General features: G+C 40.1%; 2 protein-coding genes across 8 annotated transcripts in view; one reads left to right on the top strand and one right to left on the bottom strand.

Moving 5' to 3' along the window:
* The window catches only part of vps4b (vacuolar protein sorting 4 homolog B), an 11,239-nt gene extending 7,669 nt beyond the window's left edge, over positions 1-3,570 (bottom strand). The window contains exons 1-3 of one of the 2 annotated variants that reach the window (XM_044220071.1): positions 3,414-3,570; positions 2,007-2,118; positions 1,599-1,699 (exon numbers count right to left, since the gene is read on the bottom strand). In XM_044220071.1, the coding sequence (XP_044076006.1) occupies positions 1,599-1,699; positions 2,007-2,118; positions 3,414-3,434 (234 nt within the window). In that variant the 5' untranslated portion in view covers positions 3,435-3,570. Of the gene's footprint in view, positions 1-792; positions 979-1,598; positions 1,700-2,006; positions 2,119-3,413 lie in introns of those variants that run through there. The other variant, XM_044220072.1, reaches the window with a different exon arrangement.
* Positions 3,571-4,502: 932 nt separating this feature from the next.
* LOC122887132 (laminin subunit alpha-3-like) overlaps positions 4,503-20,350 on the top strand; it is a 56,212-nt gene continuing 40,364 nt past the window's right edge. For 2 of the 6 annotated variants that reach the window (XM_044220056.1, XM_044220054.1), the window contains exons 1-7: positions 4,504-5,088; positions 5,646-5,798; positions 15,771-15,888; positions 17,625-17,743; positions 17,842-18,012; positions 18,746-18,846; positions 20,032-20,147. In XM_044220056.1, the coding sequence (XP_044075991.1) occupies positions 4,816-5,088; positions 5,646-5,798; positions 15,771-15,888; positions 17,625-17,743; positions 17,842-18,012; positions 18,746-18,846; positions 20,032-20,147 (1,051 nt within the window). In that variant the 5' untranslated portion in view covers positions 4,504-4,815. Of the gene's footprint in view, positions 5,089-5,645; positions 5,799-15,770; positions 15,889-17,624; positions 17,744-17,841; positions 18,013-18,745; positions 18,847-19,854; positions 19,873-20,031; positions 20,148-20,350 lie in introns of those variants that run through there. The other 4 variants (XM_044220053.1, XM_044220058.1, XM_044220057.1 and 1 more) reach the window with 4 other exon arrangements.

The raw sequence follows: 20,350 nt of genomic DNA, 5'->3' as shown, positions 1-20,350 counted from the left end.
AATCAAAACAAACATCAAGACAGAGTGACAAATGTAAGCACAAAAAGTTATGAAATTAACAGAATAAAAGTTACAAATACTCAAATGAATATGTCAGTCGCAGGTAACCTTCCTATATATTCTTACCGTAATCTACTATATGTAAAAATCAGATTTAATGCGACAGTGTGGTGACACTACGCACACCGAAGTAGGAGTGAGTTGAATGCACTCTTTCACTTCCTTTTGGTTACCGCAGCTGTAAAATATATACTACTATACTATAAACACATTTTGTACTTGTAATATAACCTGTACAGAATATAACTATAACAGTTTTGCTTTCTATTTGAACTGGATTTCTTTCTAGAGGCCAAATCAAAAACAGTTAGCTGGCTAGCAACGTTAATCCCATTAGCTACCTTGTTCATCAATACCAGCTCACGCTGTTAACGTTATATATAACTTATGTTATATAATTGCCACAACTGCACGTACTGTGGTAACGGATAACACCAGCATTTCTATTACATACAGGCCAATGTTACCTTTTGGTTGCCTTTTAGTTGATCACAAGTTAACTGACGAATTCAGTCTAGGTTAGCTATGTTAGCTAGCTATGCTAATTAGCAGCTAACGTTACGCTATTTTACACCGTTGAAGCATTTAGACCGAACACCACCCAACAAAACTAATCCAGACGTTTTGACTGTCAACAACTAGTATACTTTTTCCGCTTAGCCCTAGATGTGAACGACTTAAGTTATCTTATTTACCCGTTTTAGCCAGCTCCGAGGCTGGTCCCCAACTTACCTGTAAATTACTGTTGGTTGCCATAAGGGCTGGTCACTTGTCCAATAATCGAAACGAATGTAACACCGCCGTGAGTAAACAACTTTCAAACACTCTGCATTGGAATTTAACCTTACGAGTTGACTCTTAACTCGACATTCGAGGTTTTTATGAGGCTTGTTTTCTTTTCTTAGATCGCTCCCGAGTAAGACCGAGGAGGAAACTTCCGCATTGAGTAGTCGATACTCGCGTGCACGGAATGAGATGACGTCAAGACGTAGCATACAGTATTACTGCGTTTTTACAACTAAAAAGTATTGGTTGATTGTATTTTTAAACTATTAAGTGAAGTACTGGGACCAATTGGGACTACATTTACCTCCTGTTTGTGTAATTTGTTTTAACCCTAGTCTTATCTGACTATTTTTCTTATCTTATTTGCTGTTCATGTGGCTTGTTATGTGATGTTATGTGGTTAACCCATAGCCCATACCCATTAACTCTTTTTGTACAGTCAATGGGTTTACCAAAATTAAACCCTACCAGACTATGTATGAACTATTAACTTTGTCATTCTAACATGAAGCACTTAAATGATCTATCATTTATCAGGCATTTGAATTAAGTTTAAAGTCCACTCATGCTGCAGTGTATCCACACTGTTGTGAACCTGGTACATTAGGCTTCTATTACAGAAAAATAATATTCATATTTGTAAAACAAATATTATGTATGTAATTTCTGTAGCAACCTCTTTTTTCTCTATGTACCACTGTAGTTCTTCATATTTGTAAAACAAATATTATGTATGTAATTTCTGTAGCAACCTCTTTTTTCTCTATGTACTCCTGTAGTTCTTCCACTCTGTCCAGGTACTGTTTACATTTATCTCGGATCTTCTGGTTGCCATCTTTACCCTGGGGTTCACCTGATGGGAAGGAGAGCATTCATTTAATACCACTCTGTAATATTATTCTTTTTTGTTATAGACATTTTATAAACTATCTATACAAGTATAGGGATGGCACCACTTAAAGTTGGCATATACACACACAAACAAAAAGCATTAATAGTTGAGTAATTTCCCTTGTAGATGCTAATTGGTTCATCAGGCAATGACAGTGATGGACACCGATGTACAGATTGTTAGGTTGACCTGAAATGTCTCAGTTATTGTAGGTGTGGTGTTTAAGTGTGACATTAGATGCATTTTGTTTCCAGCCATGTTGACGCACGTTTTACAATGTGCAGAAAGTACTTGACAGCATGTTGGTAGGAGCGGATGGCCTCCTCATAGTTCTCAGCCTGGTCTTCCTCTGAGGCCTTCTGTGCTACGGCAATAGCTTTCTGAAACAGCAGGAAATGTATTAATATTTCAGATACTATCATACCTTATGTTTCTACTGAAGTCACAGAGTCTGTATAGGAACCCTCAAACGCAATGAGTACATAAATCTACTTCAGCCAAAACAAAAGTAATATAGTACAGTGTTATACTGTCAGTTTGTACCAAAGATTATAAATAAATTCCTATTAATGCTCTGGAGCTAGCGCTGAAATGGTAAATCGACTGACTGAGCAGTTGATTAACAGAAAATTAATTAATTCCACTTTTCATTTTAATCATTTATTGTGTAATAGACCTCGTTCACGGCAGGTGTATTGACTTGTCATTGCAGGAAAAGCACATGTAATATTATTCATGGCAAAGTGTACAGTAAGTCATGCCAGTGAGCCCACATGGACAATACCAGGGCCCTGGAAGTGCTTTACCAAAACGGAATGAAGTAGTTTTTAGTGTTATTAATTACACCTGTGCTTTTTGTGCTAAGAGATGTCAAAATGTCTACTGCGATGAAGGTCTGTTCTAAATATTCGCTCATGGACATTATCAGTATTAACTTTTTATAGAGTAAATAGTCAATCAATTAAGTAAAAAGTGATTAATTGCATTGTCAGTTCAGATCTGTCAGTGACAATCTTTGATGTGACCAAATGATTTTAGTGTCTAAATTGCTGCTGAAAGGTTGTCTGTGTCCAACTATCCTTTAACTCTCTTCAGCTATATGGCGATTGTGTGTATTAAAACAAAGTAGTAAGAGTGAACTGTCTACTTAGTATCTGCCTTAGCACAGTGAACCTTATAACTCTAAGTGAAAAAAAAGTTTTTAATATTAGAAGAGGTTCTATGTGAATTCCACATGACTAACCACCCACCTGTAGGGTACCTGCTATTTTGACGATACGAAAACATGATTTAAAGCACATTGGTCCCATTACCTGCTTAAAACATCTAATTAACTGTGAATGAATCATTTAACAGACTGCCATTGAAAGTGTGGACTTGATGTGAATCACTATTTTTGGTCAGTGACGGACTTCAGTCAGCTCTTAAAAGAAATATTAACACAAAAGATCCTGCATTCACACTAAGAACTGCTTATTCTCTTATAGTTTAATAAAACACGGGAAGTAGTTTTGATTAAGCACACGATAAATTAAGCATTTGTCAAAGTGAAACCCGTCAGATTGCATACATTACTCGGTGGGTTTGTTCCTGTCTCATTAATAAGCTTGTTTCACTCCACTCCATAGACAAACGCGGAGCTTCCAGTCTTTAAGAAAGTTTCTTTTTATCCTACCTGTAGATTTGTTGGCTCCATGCGGAGTCCTGTGAGAATTAAAAACACAACAGAGTCAACCCGAGATCCTCGCCAGTCTTGTTTCGTTTACCCAATCATGTGTCACTGCACAACAAGTTCCTGTTTGCTTATCACTCCCTCAGCACTGACATGCGTTGAAGAAAAAGCAGCCTGCCCAGTCAAAGGAATGGCAACGATGCCGGGGCGCGGAAACCCTCCTGCCAGTGAGTCACGACGCTTAATTGTTGTCGTGCAAGTGACAAAGACAACACAAGTCGTTGAAGCCATTGTTTTAATGACCCACATAGAGTGTCGTAATTATTAGCTTTCATTGAGAATCGTTTTTGGTACATCAGACATAACCAACAACAAGATGCGTAAAATAAGACTGAGACAGTTTTACTTGTAACACAGTATGGCAGCTACAGAAGGCCAAGTGACTTATAAAACCTGCGCCTTCAGGAGTGTGCATGTGACTAATGGCTCTCTGTGTGATGACTGTCCGCTCCACTAGAGGTCGCGCCAACATCATCGTAAAAGCATCAATGATGTTTAGAACCCGTAAACCCTCTGATTTAATTTTAAGAGGCAACACTACACTTTCATATCAAAGCGTAACAAATATAAAATAATATAAATAAGATATTATGTGTTAATAAAAATATAAATGATACAGTATGCATGTAGAAGCTTTCTTAACCAATTTCCCTATTTAGCATAGACAATTTATTTTCATTTAAAAATCAAATTCTAACATTTCGATTTGTACATGTTTTGCTTTAAGTTCTGCATTTAGCTTATGGGTAAGTGGCAGAATATTTCTCACAGTGACTGTAATACAGTGTCTATTTGAAATGACACGCAGCAACACTATCAAAGCGGTTCCTTGTTGATTGTTAATTATTGTAAAATCATAAGATACAAAAAAGTTTTCTGCAAATGATAGGTATTCGCATAAAAGACTTCTTTAGGCCTCTATATAAATATATATTAAACTTGTAGATAAGAAAGTCTTGTAATGTCAAAAGAAAAGAAAACGGACAAAAGACGTGCTGCTGGGAAACGCAGTGTAAAATGTGATGGGGACCTTTGGCTCCACAGTGGATTAGCGTCGAGCTCAGACCATCGACAGCCTGACACCTGAGCTCCAGTGTGGCGCACAGTTTGGTCAGGAAGACGGAAAACTGTCGTTGTTAGTTTGGAAACATGCGGCGGAAAGAGAGCACACCGTCAACAGGAGAAGATCAACTTAAAGCGTCGTCGCTGACATTAGCGGACGTGTAGTCCTACTGAAAGAGACTCGCGCGTAACTCGCGCAGCCCATTAGGCGCATTTTATGGAGATCTATAGATGACAAGACCTGCACGCTGCGGGTTGCTCTCAGCATCTACTCGGATCTCTAATGTGGAACATGGCGAGGGGGATGAGAGGAGCTCATCTGCTCGCTGTATTTTTCACCTTTTCAATAACACTTTTCAGGGACGCAGATGGACAAGGAACTTTTAATAACTTAACAGGTTTTAGTTTGAGCCCTCCGTATTTCAACCTCGCTGTGGGGTCCAGTATCTCTGCCACAGCAACCTGCGGTCAGGATGAGTCTGGGACTCCGAAATATGATTTATACTGTAAACTTGTCGGAGGACCGACCACCGAAGTTCTTACTCAAAATATACAGGTAAGAAAAAGCTGTTTTGAGCTCACTAAAGCTTTCGGTCCGTGCGTAAAGGTGAATGAGAACAATATGCAGGTACTGCAATATGAAATTACATTGTAGTCGGATACTTACAGTGAACAGTAAGTTACATGCAATATATAACTATGACGGAAAGTATATTCAGCTGTTTTTATGAAAATGGTCCCTTATGAACGATGTCTGTCTCTTTGTAAAAGCTCTGACAATTCAGCCCGCCCCGACCAAGTTGTACAACTGCCAGAAATAGTTTTACACCATTGTAGTTGAGTTTTCTAAAGGAAATGCCCTTTCAAAAGCGGTCTTGTCCCCTCAGGAGTTCTCCTGAAAGCTCCTACATTACTGTAAGAACATGCAAAAGCTTTTTTCTAAACTTCAGATTTGCTTGTGGTTGCAATATTTTCCATATTTGCATTAGATTAAATGAATAAATTTGGTTAGTCATTTGGCAGTGCCTGCCTCCATTATAAAACCTGCATGTAGTTTGCTGCAGTTATTTGGGTGTGCATGTTTCTGTATACCAACAATTTGACACTGTTTAGGGTCAGTTCTGTGACTACTGCAACACCATTGACCCAAACAAAGCCCACCCGGTGACCAACGCCATCGATGGGACAGAGCGGTGGTGGCAGAGCCCTCCGCTCTCCAGGGGACCGGGCTACAACCAGGTGAATGTTACCCTGGACCTTGGGCAGGTGAGATTATCATACCTTACTCTGCTGTGAACAACTGTTTACTTGCTGCTACCTGCAGATTGAATAATGACTGCTGTGTGGCAACAGTAAAATATAGCACCTGCATGTTACAGAGGGAAGAGAAGGAAAGTGTTTTCTGCCTTGGCCATTGCTGTGCTGCTGTGAGATGAGTTATGTCAATTGTGTGAGGTGGCAGAGCACCTTCATTGGTGTGAAATTGGAAATTGCAATATTTTTGGCACCATATTCTTCTTCAGTGCTGTGTTTTGTTGCTGCTTATTTGTTTTGGATATGCTGGAAGAAAGTTGTTTGACTCATGGTGTTTCATTCACAAATATTCCAAAGGTGTTACATGATTATATTTTCAGTTTGAGCATCATCACCTCAGCCAGCAGTGATCATGTGAATAATGTGCCGCAGTTGGATGCTTGCCAGGAATCAGATTCACGCCCCTTTGGCCGGCAAATATGCTTCCATCATGACCCGTGTCTCTGGCAGGAGTTTGGCTCACGGCCCATAAAATTGCACCTCACGCTCAATTATCCACTGTGAGGAAAGAGAGGAATTCTGTTTTGGGATTAGGGATCAGAAGGACGTAAAATCAGATTCGAGGCATGCAGGTGGAGGCCTGTACCTCTTGTGTGAGGATGGTTTTGACTAGTTTTGGAGTAGACTTCAAAAAGAGAGCAACAAAAGAGCTCCTCTTCACACGTGTTGCATATTTGGCTCCCAGTGGGCACTGTGTCAGACAATGAGGGGTTGGCTTTTCTATCTCTGTTTTTAGACAGACTGAGCTGAGCAAAGATCCTACACGGCTAAATATAGTCCACACTTATAAGAGGATGGACACATGCAGGACCTTTAGGGATGTCTGACTTTAATACGTGGTAATGCTCAGTTTATTTGGGAGCAGGGGAAGCAGCATTATTGCATTATTGTGTGCTAAAAAGAGCATGGCTAGATCTCTGATGGTGACTACCAACTGCACAACACCCTGCCTTCCCTCACTACAACACCACCCAACCACAACCACACACACACACACACACACACACACACACACACACACACACACACACACCTGTCACAGGCATTTTTCTTTTCATGGCATCTGATGCAACCACTAAGGCTGTAAACAATGCTCACCTGCCACCATTGCATTTTAAGCCATATGGTTGTTTTAGCACTCAAATCTTCTAACCTATTCTGTGAAGAAAAATTAGTCTGTGTAAGGAGCAGAAAAACTGACTGTGTGAGGAAAAAACCTGACATGTGGGGGGCAGATATGTGATTTACTAAGAACTTCAACTTTATCAGATGGCAGCTTCCTAACATCTGGTATATCAAATCAACAAACTCAGCATTCTCATTTATTAACAAAAGACAATAGATTTTGCAAGCACTCCTCTATAAATGGAAGAAAAAAAACAAATTGAGAGAAAAGACTCACAGAATATGAATACAATAATCACTCAATGATAAAAGCTGCTTATATTTGAAATAGCTTATTGAAAGGAGGGTTTCTTCCTGAGTTTAAAGAAGTGTTTTATTTGTGCTTTATTGCTCTCCTCAACCCTACAAATGCAAGCGTATGCATTATCCAAGACAGGCCTAGAGCTGTAGGTTTTTTTCAAATCCACAGGATAAATTATGTGTTCAATGAAATATGTGGGTTAGATCCAGCTGAATGGGTTTGTGGTTTCTTTCAAGACCAACGCAGGTGGCTGTTCGGCTGTTATCTATAATGCTCTCAGTAGATATATTAGATAATGGCACAGTTGATGTTTATGTTAAAATGCTGAGGTTCAAAGAGAGAGGCTTTTTTTGACAGAGCTGTTTCCGTTTTTTTCTGTGAGGAGGATTGTTTGAAGCAAGGTCTATTGTTTTGCTGCGCTAGCAGCCTTGCTCTAGGGATGTCATTGTCATTCTGTCTGTTGGTCCACCACTTTTGTCTAGACTGACATATCTCAAAAATTGACAGATGGATGCCATGGAATTGTGTACAGACATTCATGGTCTCCAGAGCATCAATCTTATTGACTCTGGCGATCCCCTGACTTTACCTCTAGTCCCACCATGAGGTTGACATTTTTTAGTTTTAGACAAATGTCTCCACAGCTACTGGAGGAATTGCCAGACATGTTTGGTACAGACATCCATGTCCCCCTCAGGATGAATTGTTATAACTTTGGTGATCTCCTGACTTTTCATCTAGCGCCATCATCAGGTCAAGATTTGTCCAATATTTTGGTTTATGATATGACAATATGCTGGCTAAACATCAGCATGTTTGTATTGTCATTGTGAGCATGTTAGCATGTTGATGATGCATGCTTAGTCTTGTTTTCATTCAGGCGAACTATCTTCAAATGTTGGTGCTACTTTCATGAACCAGCCCAAAGGCTGAGTGCTTCTAGTGACATGATCATTCTCCAAATCGCCTCCAGCTCAGAAATAAACCCTGTGTTTCAGACATGCCAATGCAAGCAGGTTAGCTGCTCCCTGTTTTTGTGACTTCTTGGCTTTTGACCTGTGACCCATGACAAATCCTACCTTGAGTCAGAAAATGACCTCAATGATCTTCAGTTGGCTTCTGTATAAAGATGGTGTTTGGCATAAATGGCTTGTTTACTTCTAGAGTAATTGGACCTAAATGAATTTGACATAAGTAGATATTTTTGGTATTATTTATGCACAGATCGTGTCTTAATTGATTTTCACTAATGCATAAGTTTATTCTACATCTGTCCCCACACACCAATACTGGCTACTTTTCCAGGAACTTTTGCACTTGTTAAACTATGTACGGGACACAGTAGGCAAGCCATTGTTCTGGTAAATATTTACACCACGTATCAGACTGCGAGTCACTCCTTTTTTCTGGGGAATGTATTTTAGGAGCCCTGACCACATGTGCTTATCTGCCTGAGTGAGCCCAGAGTAGACCATGTGAAGCAAACATACAGGGGCTTGCTGCTGTCTGTCTCTCATCTGATGAGACTGAGCTGCTTTTGATTGGTTGATGTCAGGCACTAAATGAAAATTGGACACTATTGGTTTAAATGAAGTTCTGATTAGTTGCTGGATTGATGTTCAAGGGACTTGTTATTTGTATGTTATGGCTGTGGATTATTTCTGTGGGTGATGATGGATCTTTGTGTGGTGGTTTTGTGGCTTTAAATGGACAGATTGCAGAATGTCTTGTTTTTTATCTATGAGTTTTTTGCTCAGCAGGCTATGGTGTTGGGTATACGTGCTTTTCACTTTGTAGAGGATGTGAAAAAGTGCGAGACTTATTGCTGAATGCTAAAGTTGGATGACAGGAATGATCTGGTTCAGGTTAGTGCAATGGCTTTGGCACTGCTCACAGTTCTGCAATTGTCAAGAGACAAATCTTCCAAGAACTCAATTTTAGAGACATTCCCCTGGAACCTAATCCCCTCTCTCAGGGGTCCACCTCCCACCGAAGTTGGTTTGAATGTTTTATTTGCAGCCGTCGCCCCCTTTTGTGTTAGAATCTTTCTAGGCGGTATTGTGTGACATCCTTTCTGTGCTCTCAGACTCTCACAAAGGTTTGGTTCTTTTTAAGCTTCTCTGGAAGTGACCTGGCCCTCTTTTTTCACTAGATAAATTGATAGAAATGGAGAGGTGGTGTTATTTAATGGTTAGAAAGTACTTAAACAGAAAACACACACAAACACACAAGTCTCAGTCTAAAAACATTCCATTTCCCCTTGACATCTGCCATTCAGATACAACCAAGCATGATGCTTGCATGCATGTATGATCTTGTGTACACAGATTAATTGTGTATGGCTGCAACCCTCCAAATCATGCAACAGGGGGTTAGCAAATATGTATAATCCAAATTGAGGTGTAATGTGTTTTGAATATGATACAAAGAATATATTAAATTGCTGTTGAAAATCTATATCTTGTTGTATCTATATGCTTGGTAATAAATATTTGTTCATATAGTGCAGCTGGCACAGTCCCGCCCTAGTGACAAGATTGGCTGTTGGCATGTCTCTGTTGCTGTGGTGACGATGGAGGTGATGTAAGTGCCAGACTTTAGCCGGGCTGCCTGAGGCGCCAGGCCAACCCAGCAGATATTTACTACTCCACTAACAGCCACCTCGTGCTTGTTAGCAGTATAGCAGTCTGGCTTGGCGAGTGCATCACGGGTGACTACTGGACCACAGTTCCTCCTAAATCTGGAGCTGTGGAAAAGCTTGTGGGGGTTAGTGTGGGATCTATTCACCTTTTCAATTCATACATGGACATGTTCATCAGTGGTCACAGGTTTACTGACGCAGGCATTGATGCAATGGGATGTGTTAGAGAGCAGGAGTTTTCCTAAACCCATCTGAGAGGGCTGCACTACTGTTCATGACAGTAGTGCAGCCGTATGCATACTTTCAATTAAGGTCATTGATAGAGGTAGAAGGACATACTGCATCAGTATAATATTGTAATAATACAGTAGTTTCTGTATTGAAAAATTGCAGTCTAGAATCGTTATATTTTGTGCTCAAATTTTAAGGTTTTTGAGTAAAGGTTTTTGGTCAATTGTAACAGTTGGAAAATACAAAATTTCTCACTCGCTTATCAATTCCTGAAAACCTGAACACACTGATACTGAAAACTTTATGTTAAAGCCCATTTTGAACTCTTAAGTTTTAATAAGTTTAAGTTTTAATGATGACATTTCATAAATAGGCAAACATGTAGTGTTCAACGCAGTAAAGCGAACAGACAATTCTTGAGCAGCTGCACCTCAGGATTTTACAATGTGAAGATTACTAACAAGTAGAAACTTGAAATACTGTATGTTTTCTCTTACACCTACAGTTCTCTTGTGACTTTTGGCCAGCTTTTCATTGTTACCATATAATTAATTTTGTCATGGAGACAGAAAAAAATACACCAGACTACCCCTCTCCCCCCCTTCCCCTGCCCACCTGTTGCACACAGACAAACAGTTGTACATTGCATTGTTACAAACAGGAGAACAACTGCTCCACTGGGCTGCAGTATGCTCTGTCTGGCAGGGCTGATCCTCTCCAACAGAAGGCGATGCCTCCTCTCCTTTGAATTGCATTCCTCTGATCTCACATTAGACTCTCAGGAGCTCGCTCAGATGGCTTCTGTCTGTCAGGATTGTGATCTCACTGTAGATTTAGTCCTCTTGGCTATGTGGTGCCCTTTGGTTGGAATTTGGGATCAGGTTATTTAATATCTGCTTCTTGACTGCACTTGCTGAAAATGTACTTATTGATGTTAGATTGCTAGCTCACATCTCCTGCCTGTTTAACATTAGATACGAATAGATGTAAGATTTAGGCAGGGATGAAAAGAGTACTAGAATGTTATGCTCACGCAAAAGTACTGTTACTTTAAAGAAATTTTACTCAAGTAAGAGTAAAAGTACTTGTGTAAAAATACGAGTGTGTCATTTCTCTGGACAAGGAGCTCTCTAGAGCGCTGCCTTACTGCGGCTGTAGATACACCAGCAGCTTCTTCTCTGCTGCAGCTGCTGATTTTTCACCTTTCTTTTGCTCCATCCTCACACAGTTTATCATCACTTTTTCTTTTGACTTTTGTTTTTGCTCTGTAACAGATGCAACTTTAAATGTAGCAAAGTACAATACTTGTGATTAAAAAGTACTTGAGTAAAAGTAAAATTACATATTTTTACAGTACATTAAATACACAAATAAACAACTTTGTTACAGTAACAAGAGTAAACATAATTAGTTACTTCCACCCCTGGATTTAGATTAATTATGTATCGTGTCTACACATCTCATCTTCTCATGGTAGCATATAGTATCTGCTATTAGGGCAATACAATAAGATTAGAATGTCAAATTCATGGATTATGAAATAAAGGAACAGTAATTGTAACAGACACTATAGTTTCTTATTGAGAAGGCTGTGAGAAATTCCTAACCAGTGCATTTTACAGTGCACTTTATTTGATCAACACAAAGAGATTATAATTGAAGAGATCCACGTGGCAGGCACAGCAACAAGAGTAACTGGCAAGGGTCACGCAATCAGGGCTTTTTGTGAGATCTTTGGTTGTTCTGTGATTATGAAACGCAGGCATGTGTGAAGTTAGCGGGCAGGACTTCTGTGTAGAGGCAGCAGTGCCGCTGCAGTTAACACATATGGGTGCACATTTATCACTCTTAAGCTGTCACACACACCACTGTCAGAGGTCAATAATCCAGAAATAATAACACACACGCAAACACCCAGTGGACATGAAATATCAGGGTTCAACAGATGTAAGAATGTGACTGTGTGTGTTTTGTCAAAATGCATTTACACATTGCTGCAAACATATTGAAAGGGAAAATGTTAACATGCTGTTTTTAAAATGGTGTTTGGTCATGAGGGACTTGGCTGTTTTGTCCTGTCATGTTAATTAGAAGGTTAGAGGAGATCTGGATACTTTATACCTTGTATATGTGACACTCTTATGGCGGGTCAAGGAATGTGTGATGGGGTAAGAAGGCAGAGAGGGTAGGTGTCAAACGGTCCATACCTGTCACAGCTCAACCCCTGACCTTTTTGACACCCACCCACAGCCTCCTACACTAAACCTCCTGGCATGACACTCTTGTCTAAAGCCTGAGGCTGCAGATGCAGGAAGGGGCAGGGAGGATGGCTCTGCTGAAGTGTTATTCCAAGTGTTTTTGCCACAAGCTTGTCAATCTGTTTCATGTCTTTGTACGCCACTGGAATCCTGTGCTGATGTGTTTAGCATACCATCACAATACTTCATGCTCCCTGCAAACAATATGTAGGTGCTGGACATATTTCAAGATTGTATGTTTAGACTGGTAGGACACAGTTGGAGAGACAGGCCTGAAATTAAGGAAAGCCGTGCCAGGACAGGCCCTGTCTTCCAAGATCTCGCTGTCTGTTTCTCCGGAGGATTCTTCACACCATCAATCAGTTACTGGCATCAAGTCAGTATTAGATACCACAGTCAGTAGGTTATTTGTTAATTTTTAACAGAGGTGATGCCCCCGCTGGAGGGCTTCCTTGTTTTTTTCAGAATTTGGCACATTTACTAAACTCTGAAATAATGTGTAATTATTACATTATATTGTCAAATAAGCACAGTATATTGTCAAATAAGCACTCAATTTGTGGCACAAAGATTTGTTTTATTTGAAAAAGTGAGAACAGCAACAAAAAAAAGAGCATTCAAGGGCACTTTTGGCCCAAGCTCTGTTAATTTCTGACCTTGGCTCTGGCATGCTGCTGCCCGAGATCGTGGCGATTATTAAAAGCGGCAATGTGAAGCACCACTACGAGACAAAGCGCAGAGCATCTTTTGAGCAGATTAACAAGGGGGATGGATTTTGATCATTTTGGTAACAAGGGGGATGGCATCCCCCCTCAAATCGCCTACTGACCACAGTGAATGGCATAATTCACATTCATGCTGAGAATTAAGTAAAATTGGATTTATGAGGTTTGTGTTACTCTCTAGATCACATAATTTACAGTAGTTTCCATAGGAGTGAGAGTAAAAAAGTGATTGGATTACTTTTTTTTAATGAAGACCTTTTTTCCAGTAATAAAGAAGCACCCTTATGAATCGCTGTTGGTTCCTAGGCCTAGGTACTGAACATCAGTATGTTTTTAGTACTGACTGAAATGTCCAGTACCGAAGGCTTTTGTCAGATTTGTAGTTATCATATTGGCACCAGTATTCTAATGATACCCAGCTCTATTCACTGGTCCACTAGGTAAAGCTTGTACACAATTACTGATTCTGAAAAAAATGTGTGCTGAAGCACACTGTATGAATGACATGCAGACTCCTCAGTTAGTTAGCGTAGCAGTATTATCTTTCACATTTGACAATACACTGAACAACAGGCAAACTAATGCAAATGTGCCACCCCAACAAATCCAGCCAACCCCACAAATCCTCAGACCACACGCATTTTGGTTTCTGACTGTACCAGAACTGCAACAGAATTATTTTATGGTTGATAGAAGCACTTTGTTATTTTTGGGAAATGGGAGAATCTCTTGAAGTTACCATCTTTATCTGTACCCATGACAAGCAGTGGAGAAGATTTTGCTGTCAGTGACAGGTTTCTGAAAGCAGTGGCATGCTCTGCTTTGGGGGCATTAGGAGGGAAGGGGAATGTGTCGCTATGTTTGGAATCTGAGATGGGTCGGCATGCCAGCCTGCACGTCTCTAGCCACCCCCTGCCCTTTTCACCCTTCCCCCATCTCACTCTGCTGCCTCCCTTCCCCCGGCCCTCCCTTAACGTCATTGCAGCCCGTGTGAACTAAACTTCCTCTTGGTCATCAGCAGAACCAGCATATTGATAGAAGGCAGCTCCACCGAAAAAGCTTTGCTTCTATTTTTAGCTGGATGACAGCCCACATCTTGTTTGCCTGTGCCCCTCATCTTTTTTGCACATCCTGTTGCATGTAGGTGGAAGTGTTCTCTGATTAATTTCAAGACACACCCCATTCAAAGTTGAGGTCAGAAAGAGGAGTTCTAAGCTGTTTTATTTACTTACAACGTGACTGTTTTGCTCAATGGCAACGGTGATTAAAGGACAGTGATTTTTTTGTTTGTTATTTGGGATTTTTGACAGTTTTCCAGACCAGACAGTTCCCTAGCTAACATCTGAACTCTCTTACAATCCATCAACCCGAGAGCTACTTGAACTTGAGGCCATTACTTTTCAGGGTTGGGGGGAGAAATCCTTCAAGATAATTGTGGATCCTTTTTGGAACAGTCCATGACTCATCAAGCGGAGCCTTTTCTGTCCTTTAGTTTTTTTTGATATGAGTGTTAGCATAGCCTGCCTCATGCAAGGAGAGATGCATGAGATGCAGTCAACCTGACTGTTTCAAATGCCCACGGGGGTTTTCATCAAGGCACCGAGGGATGCTAGACGAGTGTGGGCCTGCCTTCATCCTTCTCAAAGAGAAGACAGTCTATAGAAATGTCTTTTATTTCAATGGCACACAATATTTTAGTTACAGTTTTCATTCATCACTTCAATCCTGAGGGCATGGGCCATAAGTTTAGCAAATATGCCTGCAGTACAATGTTTTTTGAAACATGTTAAATGTTGCTTTAGGATCCACGCCAGCACTGAAATTGCTAGATAAACTGTGTTTCAGCCTCACAAAAACAAGACAGGGGTGTGGTGGTCAGGTGTAGGTGAGGCTTTTTGTAGACACTGCAGGTGTCACATGTAGACGGGGTCACAGGGTTTAAATTCCAAGCCACACCAAGTCCATGCCAGACTATAACAAAGAGAGCTTTGACTATCACGAATTACCTTTCCATTGTATGATGTTCAATCAAGCTGAAGTCACCCGCTTTTAGCGCTTGATGAGGATGTTGATGAACTGCAAAGGAAACATACTGCTCTGAGCGTCATGAGCCTGACAGAAAGCTCAGTGTTGGCAGAAGCAATCATTGGCATCATTTTTCTGCCCTTATATGGACTGTATAGTCTGATGGAAGGCGGAGATAGAGTTCAGAGAACAGACGTGGATCATGTGGGCTTAGCTGATGTCTTTTCCCTAACCTGGCTGCACCTGCACCACTTTTATTGACTCCATGCTGACAAATGTTGGTGAATTGTTTGTACTTTGCTGTATGGCCACACAGAAGGCAAGCTCCATGAATTAAAGCTCAGAGCAGGAAGCCTTGACATTGATTCAGTGCAACGGCTAAATCCTCATTAAAGTCATTAGTTCTATGGCTATCATTTGCAGAGATGCAACAACCAAGCTGATATTGTGCCCCTGGCTTTCACAAGAAAGTAAACAAGAGTATTGTCAGAGCTGCCGGCCAAGACCGGGGCTTGACTTGATAGAGCAAGTAGAGCACAGGAAACTACATTATGCCAAAATCCGTTCAGAGTAGTGACTGCTTTTTGTTTAGCCTGCTCTTTGTGTTCTGGTTTTTAGCTCTTCCATGTGGCGTACGTCCTCATCAAGTTCGCTAATTCACCTCGTCCTGACCTCTGGGTGCTGGAGCGCTCGGTAGACAATGGGAGAACCTTCACCCCCTGGCAGTATTTTGCACGTAAGTTCCCATGTGATTGTGTTTGCAATGTTTTAGTTTATATTGTATTCTTAAAAAAGCTAAACAAAACAACACTTCCTGCACACTGCCTCATTACTTGTGCTCTGACTCAAATGATGAAACATTAGATTGTATTTTCCTCTGGAGTTGTTGGTCAGATTATGAGCTGGAAAATCAAAGCTTAAGTTGCTTACACATATAACCTACCAGTCCCCCAACTGTCAGTGATTTGTAAGTTAATCTGGAATGCATGTTTGTGTTTTTTTTAAGTAAATCATTTTCCTGTAAATAAATGTCTGCTATTGTCAACTGTATAACACAATAGTGATTTAGCTCATCCCCAGTTGATGCAAGCTTTTACACTTTTTGTTCATTGCATTGTTCATTTTTCTTCATATGCAACAATAGTGTGGTTGGAATAAATATAAAGTTTGATTGGAAAGTGATTTCTAAGAATTTGCAGCACAACATACAACAGTAACGACCACTCATTAACAGTTGTTAAATCATAATTAGCTGATTTTGTTTTAAAATAGGCGTTTTTCATGGCAGACCTTTTGACTCATTATATAAGGAAATGCACAGGTGTAACCAGTAGGCGAGGGTTGTATTGACCAATCAAACGTGATTGTAACTAACTAATGTAAACTATGTATCTAATAACATTAACAATGGCCCGCAAAGCCATGCCAGAGATCCAGTATGTAGAGTACCAGAGTCGTGGAATTGGCAGTGCTGAATGGAATGCAGCCAATGTTATCGTTATTAATTACACCAGTGTATTTCCTGCTATGACGAGTCAAAATGTCTGCTCTGAAAAAGACCCATTGTGAAGATGGATTAAAATTTGTTTACTGGCACACACATAATCCTGGCACACTGATCAGTCTTTAAAATAATTCCAGGATAAGGTTTTGGGGTAGATTTTGTGTAGAAAGTAACAAGTGGTAACATGCAGTAAATTTCAAACTTAATTACTAGGCCTGTAATGTCATACAATTTCCAAATGACCTGAAATACATATCTGACTACATACTCTAGATTTGCTGAATTGGCAAATCTGACTGATGATGTCTAATATCTGAGAGGCACCTGTGCACCCTGATTGCCAGGAGACTTAGCTGTGACTCATCAGATTTACAATCTTACTCTTTGCCATCATTTTTACTTGATCCAAGTTCATGTTCATTCAGGATCTTTCAAGACTCAACTTCTTAAACAACTCTTATGATCTATTCACTTATCTTTAATGCTTTTGAAGGCTTTGTTTCTTTTTTCACAAACACTGTAAGTGAATATTACTCTTCCTATTTTATTTTATAATTTTCATCCCTTGTCCAATTAACAGTGGTACAATACAGGTATTAATGCAATACATTTCACATATTACATATTTGACTTATCTCATATTTAAAATCCAGGTGAATCCATTTCACATGATACTTGTTTGCTGTTTGCCTTCTGTGTTTGATTGTCCAACAACATGATTTGTAAATACATGGTATTTTGGCAGCTGACTCTTAAATATCAGATGTCTGAGCTTCACTAGAGCACCTGAACACAACAGTTGTCAATGTTTCATTAACTAGGTTTGGTGTATTATATTAATTGGTGATAGAGAGTTGCTTTACAGAAGTCATCCATGTGATAATAGTATTGTAATTACTTGAATATGAAAAATGAATTGAATATATTGTGAGATTAAAAGACTTTTAAAATTATTATTATTTTGGCAGATTCAAAGCACGAGTGTATTGAAAAGTTTGGAAAGCAGCCCAATGCTCGTATATTAAATGATGATGACCAGCTCTGCACCACAGAATTCTCACGGATCGTCCCTTTGGAGAATGGAGAGGTAAAATATCATATGACGTTTTGGAAAACCAAACCAAAATTGCTACATTTTATGAGGTATCAAAAACAGTCTTTGTGAAATAAATTTGTGTTGTCCAGATTGTGGTTTCTCTGATCAACGGTCGGCCAGGGGCCAAAAACTTCACTTACTCACCAGTGCTGCGAGACTTCACAAAGGCCACCAACATCCGTCTGCGCTTCCTCCGCACCACCACCCTGCTGGGCCACCTGATCTCCAAGGCCCAGAGAGATCCCACTGTCACACGCAGGGTGAGGCACATACAGTACAACCTCACACAAAGGTGTCTTGTTTCCCATTTGGGCAAGCCAAATTTACAAGTCTGCACTCTGCACCCTCCAGCCTCCTTTTTGCTGACACAAACACACTGACCTGCTCCCTCCTGCTCACACATTCATCCTTGTCAAGGCCTAATGCCAGATTTGTCTGTCCAGTCATCATGGTAATTCCTTTGGTAGAGACAGCTAGGACTGGCTTGGACAGCTCCCACAGGCTGCAGGTGCAAAATATGGCACTTCTCCTTACAGCAGGAAGATATATTCATTAATAATAACCTGTAGAGTAAGGAGGCTAAAGCCTAAGTTTCTTATTTTATGGAGAGAAGTGGCTTAAGATATCCTGTAACATAGTATTGATGAACCTATTAAAATTGTATGAAGTAAATCTCTTGTAGATGTAATTCCAGAGATGTATCCTCATGATTCAAGAGCTCAATTCTTCTTTGTTTGACATACTGAGAGTAAATCTGTGATGTCAGCTGTTCTTCTTATCTTATCTTTTTTTAATAATGCACTCACCCCATAAAACTGGCCTTACCTCATGGATCATGGTTTAAGTTTGTACTTGTCAACATGTGTGACTCACTTCTGCTGCCAAGCAAAGCCAGACATTTGTTCTGGTGTGGGTGATGTTGTGGAGTTGCTGATAACACTGCTATTACTTTGAAATGGTGCCGATGATAAAATTTTCCTTATTTGTTGACAGTATTACTATAGTATCAAAGACATCAGTATCGGTGGACGCTGTGTTTGTCATGGGCATGCACAGGTGTGTGGTGGAGGGCGTAACCAGGACAACCCAAACAGGTTAGTAATGCTCTTCATCTTAAGCAATGCTATACATATTTGACACAATACTTTTGTGTGGTTGAAGCATTTTTCATTAATTACAACCTGAACCGGTATAAGCATTTCAAAAGTTAACTTTGTAAGCATAACTTCAATCAGTATATTATTTTAATGTGTTTATTCATTAACATAGCCTTTTTGTACAATGGCCTCCTGTGTTTAACCAGTGTACTGAGATGACCTAATGCTGAAAACGAAGAAGCAAAGACCACAGAGATGCTGCCTGATCTGAGTGATAGTGAATTCTTTCTGAGGAAGGATAATTACCTCATATCTTTGTACACTGACATCACCATTGTAAAGAGCAGCAGATTATTCTAGTTACTCTGATTACTGGCTGTGACGTTGTAAATAGTTGGTAAAAGGGCAAGATGTGTGATAAAGTGCTGCTTTCAACCACTGTTGCCCTCTGTATTCTGACAAACTAAACGACAGAACAACATAGCAGTCATGGATATTTCATTGTGTTTAATTGTTTGCAAGCAACTTGGGCATTTTAAATGAATGTTCCTATTGCTCCAATCAGTATTTTTATGTATAATGTGAAAGGTGTTGCTTGGAGTGACAAACACAGAGAATTATCTCCCAACTCTGCAGTTCCCCTTACCTCTATGGAGCATTTTAGTATCTTTCAGCTCATTGTTTTGGTTTTTTACAGCCCCCAGCTTTACTGTTTTGGTTCTAGCTCACTGTTCATGAGTGTTGTTTCCAGGTGCTGCAAGCTGTTTTCAGGAAAAAGCTGATATGGTACTTGCCCAGCACCAAACGACAGACAGATAAAGTTAGCACTAGCTAGCTAGCAATTAAAGAGCCAGATATTCCCCTCTGGGGAGACCAAAACAGAGTTAAAAGTAGAGTGAATGTTGGACTTACATTTATCGGGTTGTCTGAAACATGACTCCAAATGAATGTTAATGTCACTCTGTGTCTGCTGTATAAATAGGCAGCTGTTTGCTGACACGTTTACCATAACAACTAAATAAGGTAATAATGTGTCAATACTGTGTTTACAGCTTGTTTTGCTGCCCCTAAATGGTTAAAAAAAAATCAATGAATGCAGGTTTAAAGAATGCTCTGGGATTTTGTGCTGCAAATGAGAATCTGAACATTACTAAATCCAAGTGTCTCATCTCCTGTCTGTAGACTCCAGTGTGAGTGCCAACACAACACCTGCGGTCAGTCATGTGACCGCTGCTGCCCAGGCTTTAACCAGAAGCCGTGGCGTGCCGCAACTGTTGACAGCCCCAATGAGTGTCAACGTAAGTGTTCATGTACAATGGTTCATTCAATGTGTAAACAAAACCATACTCTGTTACTCCCCACGCTGCTGGCTCCTTGAATTACGACCCCCAGAGTGGACTGAAGTGTCCTCTTGCCTCTGATAGCTGAGCCCTGTTGTGGATGCCCTGATATGGTATTGTAGAGAGCCTCAGTGAAGAGTTGAGAGTACATTCCTCATATG

Source organism: Siniperca chuatsi, linkage group LG13 (assembly GCF_020085105.1).
Source record: "Siniperca chuatsi isolate FFG_IHB_CAS linkage group LG13, ASM2008510v1, whole genome shotgun sequence".
Lineage (NCBI taxonomy): Eukaryota > Metazoa > Chordata > Actinopteri > Centrarchiformes > Sinipercidae > Siniperca > Siniperca chuatsi.
The sequence above is the reverse complement of the archived record's forward strand: the minus strand, read 5'-3'. Positions and strand labels throughout refer to the sequence as shown.